Raw genomic sequence first — 6000 nt, 5'->3', positions numbered from 1 at the left:
CAATTGTGCCCACTTCCCCCCACATCTTAGTGTCATCAGCAAACTTGAACAGGGTGCTTTGCACCCCCTCGTCCAAATCACTGATGAAGATATTGACAGTGCAGGCCCAAGGACCTGTTAGTGAGGGTTGGTCTAAAGCCAGTGCCCGACAACCAGCTTCACCTTGAACCCTTACACTCCATCCTTGGTAGGGCTTTAGCTTGACCTTGGAAGCTCTGCTGAGTTTCCAGCGATGAAGCGGATCATGTCCCTGTTTACCACGTAGCCCACCTCTTTCTTCATTGTGTTTGAAATTTACCTGGGCCAGGCAAAGGAGGTCAGCCAACAGCAATCCCACAGTTCCCTGTTTCTGACTCCTAGCTCTTCTGCACCTTATTCGTTCTCTCTGCTGCCCATAAGTAGTCAGGCCTATAAGGAAAGATTTGTAATCCCAGACCTATTCTGGGAAGGGTTCCACTACTCTTAGGTGTGTTGTGCTTAAGAAATAAGCACAAAGCAGATGGCTTTGCTGTGGGCCTCATGTGGCTTGAGCTGGTTGAAGGCTTAACTCCCACGGCCAAGCCAGGGTATCAGTGCAGACATACCCATGGAACTAGCTAGTGCTTATTTTAGCAGACCCCGAGACTCCAGAAACGCCTTTGAAAAATGTGGTTTTATTGCCTCTGTACCATCTAGATTAAATGGCCTTTTGGTGTGTTCAGAAGAAAAGTGCACCTGCCCTTCACTGTGGGTGAGGGAATTGTTATAGCCTGTCTTCTTGATCAAATCCCATTATGAGACATCCCATCGATGGCTGAGGATGCTGGGTTTGGGTGTCTCTGTAGGGAGGGTATGTGGGAATATCACTTTGATTTTTTTTTCCCCCCAAGGGCGAACCAGCAGCCAAGAAGTCCAGGACCAACCCTCAGGTTTACATGGACATCAAGATTGGAAACAAGCCTGCAGGGAGAATCCAGATTCTCTTGCGCTCAGACATTGTTCCTATGACTGCAGGTGAGAAAAGGTCCCATTGTCTCTCGCTTTGCTTCTTGCTCCATTGCTCTTGTTTTGAATTTGGATTTTGTTCCCTCTCCTCTCTGCTGCAGAGAATTTCCGCTGCTTATGCACCCACGAGAAAGGCTTCGGCTTCAAAGGGAGCAGCTTCCACCGCATCATCCCACAGTTCATGTGTCAGGCTGGAGATTTCACTAACCACAACGGCACTGGGGGCAAATCGATCTATGGGAAGAAATTTGATGATGAAAACTTTATCCTGAAGCACACAGGACCAGGTAGGGCAGGGTCCCAGGGGTATGATTGTGCGGTACCCTGCCAGTGACAACTCCAGCCAAGGTGGTGTGGGCTGGATTGCTAGGCTTTAGGGGGATCTATGCAAGGGATTTCTAAGAGTCTGCTAAGTGCAAGCTTGTGTGAAGAGGAAACTCAACACAAAACCTCTATTTGGCAGCCTTGTTGTGAGCATCACATAGGGACAAAGAAGGCAGGAAAAGTTTTGGCTTTAGTGCCCCGTGGAGCGTGACAGAATTTATTGCTACTAAACTGTGTAAGGTAATCAGCCCTGGAGAGCAATGCTCTTGCCTTATCCACAGATCACATATTTCCCCCATGTCGTACCACCAGCAGGCTACAGGCTTGAGCTGGAGAAACCATCTGGTGAGAAGTGGATTTAGTTTCTATCTAGCCCTATTGTTCTTGGCTGAGGGGATCAGCAAAGTGGGAAGCTGAGTGTTTGATGCTTTTTGCAGTGTGGACAGTTTCACTTTATGCAGTGACTTGGGTATAATATAAGTCAGGTCACTGAGGTATTTTACCCAGGCCACCAAACAGCTGTGTAGGACGTGATGGCAACATTTGATCACTGCTGGGTGTTGAGGAGGGGCAGTGTGTCATGGCCTTTTGAGATGGGCAGGGAAGCGGAGGACTGTCCTCCGTTATGATCTGAATCCTGCTAGCAAGCAGTTTCTCTCCTTTAGTTCTTGTGGCTCCACTGTGAAGAAGGAGCTGTTGATGGAGGGTTGGTGTGAAGCAGCTGGTGTTCAGCTGTCGTGATGTCTTTGGCAGTGTGTGGGAGTAGATTTGTAGTGAGTGGGGCACTGATTGCTTGCTCTTTCTGTAGGTTTTTTGGCACCAGGGCCAGCTTTTTTTTACCATTTGTATTACCAAGAGCCCTTCTGCAGGAGTTGACAAACCTGTAATGCCACCCAGCTCTTGTATCGCACTTCCCATCAACAGAACTGGAAGTGTTTTGCACGGGGCCTCAGCACCATCATCCCCACTGTATAGACTAGGAAACTGAGGCCTATGGAGGGAAAGTGACTTTCTCATGGTCACCCTCTAGGGTGGTGACATAGGTTCTGGGTCTGGGACCAGTAGCCTTTTCTGAGGCAGTACTGTCAGTCAAGAAAGGACAGTCTCCAGGGAGAGTGTGAGCTAAGTCTTGAGAGATGACAGATGGGCAGGAGATGGCAAGGAAACAGGCATATATGATGACTGTGACAGGCAGCACGGCCGCAGCCCAGTGGTTGTCACATCCTGTTGGCACTATGGCAAGGGAGAGCTTGGAAGAGGCTCATGAGGCAGCTCTGCAGCTGTCTCTAGAGAGCTCTTCCTATGGATAAGAGATTGCACTGAAGAAAGCATGAGGGCGCTTGTTGGACACAGGCACATGGGTGTTGAAGGCTGGCACTCCACAAGCTGACTGAGGGCAGGTTGCTGGTGTGGGGATGAGTCACAAAGAGCCTCAGAATGAAGACAAGCAGCACATGCTGGATGCAGTAGAGCAGGCAGAGCTGGTCAAGGATATAGAGAGAGGTGCAGTCAAAGCCATGGGCTAGGAGGATGGTCTCTGCGACAGCCTTCTGGATGGGTGTGAACAGGACCAGAGGCCGGCAAAGAAATTGTTGCAGTGATCAAGACCTGGTGTGGTGAGAGTCTGGAGGCAAGTAAAAGACAGGGCTTAGACGTGGCCTGGATGTGATGATCCACAAGGCAGTCGAAGAGGATACCAGGTTATGGGCCTCAGAGGCAAGATGGCAGGGGTGTCCACAGTGAGTGAACCTGAGGGCAGGTGACTTGCTGAGTCCAGCACCATGGATCCTGGCCATGACTAGGCTCCTTGCCAGGGCTCAGCAGAAATGATACATTGTCCTGTATTGTCCCCAGGGTTGCTCTCAATGGCTAACTCCGGTCCCAACACCAATGGCTCCCAGTTCTTCATCACTTGTGAGAAGACAGACTGGCTGGACGGGAAGCACGTGGTGTTCGGAGAGGTGACGGAGGGGGCGGACGTGGTGCGGCAGATTGAGGTAGGAAGTGGCAAGGCCTCCCTAGGGCGCTCTTCGGGGCTGGCAGAGAGCTCGGTCCTCACCCCTGCTTCTCTTCCCTTTTGTCTTTGTTCAAGGCACAAGGCAACAAAGATGGGAAACCCAAGGAGAAAGTGATCATCTCTGACTGTGGGGAGTACGTGTGAGCCCCTGCCGTGCTGTGGGGAGCTTGGCTAGAGTGTGAGCCGGGGGTGATAAAGCCTGGAGACTGTTCTAGATGGGGAAGGAGGACTTCAGGAGATGGCCAAGGAGAAAAAGCTCTGTGCTTTCAAGGCCCAGCTTCTGTCCTATTGCTTCAGAAACTGTTGTGTGAACTTTGGATGATCATTCTGGTCAGGATACCATACAGAGAGCACGACCATGGGTACCTTGCTACAGGGACTGGGGAACACTGCCTCTAAAGATGTTGGCAAGTTGTGCTTCTGCCCCAGCATCTGGAGTATCCGTTCCCCCACAGAGATCTTTTGTATAGCATTTCAATGTGGCTACATCATTTTTAAATCTTTGCTTTTCTTTGAAGCTTGGCTGTTCTCATTCAACCTGCCTCTGTGGTGAGACCTAGAGGTCAACCAAGTCAGAGACCTGTTGCCAGACCATGGTGCCTGCCCCCAGTAGCTTATAGTCTGCTGAGGCTGCTGCTGGGGGAGAGGTGTGAAGCAGCAGGAGTTGGCCCTCAGGGCTTGTTAAATGCCTTTGACTGCTCAGCCAGTTGTTCTGAGCCTGTTTAGACTGGTAGCCAGTAGCTTCCCGGTATGTGCAGAACCTTGTGTTGGCCTCTATGTGGTCGTGGCAGAATGTAACAAGTGAATCTTGAGTCGTGAGTTTTAATGCATCAACTTCTGGCCAAAGGCTCCAAGCTCCTTAAAAGAGAACGCGATTGTTTCTTATCTGCAGTGTGTTAAGCTCTGTCAGGCTGGGAGTTCTGCATTACACTCATGCAGCTGCCTCTTGTTCCCCCCAAAGCCCCGGTTATCACAGCACTCGGATTCCAAAAATACAAGGCCTCAACAAGGCCTGCACCCTTCATTCTTTGGCTTGAGGTGAGAGGAGGATGCCTTGCATACGAGGCAGCTTGTGGGCAAGGGGATCCGTTTCCCAGGGTGGCAGCACAGGAGAAGACTTGTCTCCTGTGATTCCTCTCATGCATGTCTGGATTGGATGGTGATGGTGAGAGTGCCCTACCTCTTACCTCCTGGGAAGCCCTTCCCAGCTGTGAGCAGATGTCTCTCCTTCCCTTTTTCAAGTCCCATACTAACCATGCTACTTCCAGGAGGCCTGTAGCTGCTGGTCCCCTGTGCTGTGAATTGGGAAACAAACCCAAACCAAGAGCACTGCATCCCTGTTTGGCCACACTGCCTTCTTTAACAGCCTGCCCTGCAATCAAACGTTACCAGCTGTAAACTCTGGACCAGGTAGGAGTTTTGCCACTTTCCCTTCTTGCAGCGGCATGTACAATGCAGGGACCCTGTTTGCATTGCTGTCTAAACCCCAATATACATTTATTGCCCTGTATAAAGAGTTGCATATTTTCTGCTAGAGAAAAGCACTGACCAAGACTGGACCGTAGGGTTCTAGTCCCACCACTGGCCTGCTGGGGAACCTTGCACAGGTCACATCACTCACTTCCATGTGTCTTTGCTTCCCTGCTTGTAAAACCAGAATGAGAATTTGAAAGCACTTCATCAAGGAGACGAAGTGCTGGGTAGGACTGATTATTACCCTAGCGCACAGCCATTTAGGAAGGACCATCCTGTACCCTCAGATCCATCCAAATGATCTGTGGTATTTAAACTCCTAGATCCTTTGGGATTAACATCATGCAGACTGATGGCAAATGGGAACAGCAGCATAATTTGGTACTTACAGTGACTGCAAATGACTTGTGTATTGAAAGGCACCTGGATACTATTTTCCTGTCACTGGTGTTGTCTAGTGCCTTGTGGCTTTGTGGAAAGGCTGTCTCACAAATGGGTCTGGGTGTTGTTTTCTGAAAACGATCATAGTTCAGGAATAACTGGGGAAGTATATTTCTAAATGAGACCTTGTGGCCAAACATAAGTAGTCTTCTGCCTATTGAAGGTCCCTCCCAGAAAGGTCAGGAAGTCAATACGATGCTTACTACCAGGTATCTTTTGAGTCTAAGCACAAGTGTGTTCTGGATGACCATGACCTTCTTCTTGGCAGCCTCATGGTGTTTGATCAACTCATTGGTTACCTGTTCATTTACATTGACATTACAGGCTATGATAGTGGTTTTCGCTGGTGAGACAGGAGGAAGAAACATTCAACATACTCTTTGGATCCAGTACAGAATTGAGAGATGTGAAAGGTATAATAGTGAGGAAAGAGAAACTACTAGGGGATTAGCGTTATCCATCCAAACTGCTGTCCAAACTCTTGTGGGGCCATGACTGGAGAGTAGCAGGGTTTCCAGGAGATCCAGGCTGGAGCCCTACTATAGAAATAACAGCTTTACCACCACCACCCCCAACAAAGCACAGCCGTCTTGACAACTTCAAAGTCACAGAAAATGGCTTCATTGGGTATAGCATTTCCTGATGGAAAACTAGTTCAGCTAGAAATTTTGAACCAATTATACCTGCCACCTGGACACATGGAGAGCTAAGGTTCAGAGTGATGAACTCTCTTAGCTGAAATATCAACGCCAAAATGTGTG

General features: G+C 49.4%; 1 protein-coding gene across 2 annotated transcripts in view; it reads left to right on the top strand.

The window, feature by feature from the left end:
* Positions 1–3842, top strand: part of PPIE (peptidylprolyl isomerase E) — a 9880-nt gene extending 6038 nt beyond the window's left edge. For both annotated transcript variants that reach the window (XM_019512359.1, XM_019512360.1), the window contains exons 7-10: positions 870–993; positions 1086–1271; positions 3163–3305; positions 3401–3842. In XM_019512359.1, coding sequence (XP_019367904.1) covers positions 870–993; positions 1086–1271; positions 3163–3305; positions 3401–3469 — 522 coding nt within the window. In that variant the 3' untranslated portion in view covers positions 3470–3842. The remainder of the gene's footprint in view (positions 1–869; positions 994–1085; positions 1272–3162; positions 3306–3400) is intronic.
* The last annotated feature ends 2158 nt before the right edge of the window (positions 3843–6000 follow it).

Source organism: Gavialis gangeticus, unplaced genomic scaffold (genome assembly GCF_001723915.1).
Source record: "Gavialis gangeticus isolate Ggan-Ray unplaced genomic scaffold, GavGan_comp1, whole genome shotgun sequence".
Classification (NCBI taxonomy): domain Eukaryota; kingdom Metazoa; phylum Chordata; order Crocodylia; family Gavialidae; genus Gavialis; species Gavialis gangeticus.
Note: the sequence above shows the minus strand (reverse complement) of the source record. Positions and strands in the feature narration are given on the sequence as shown.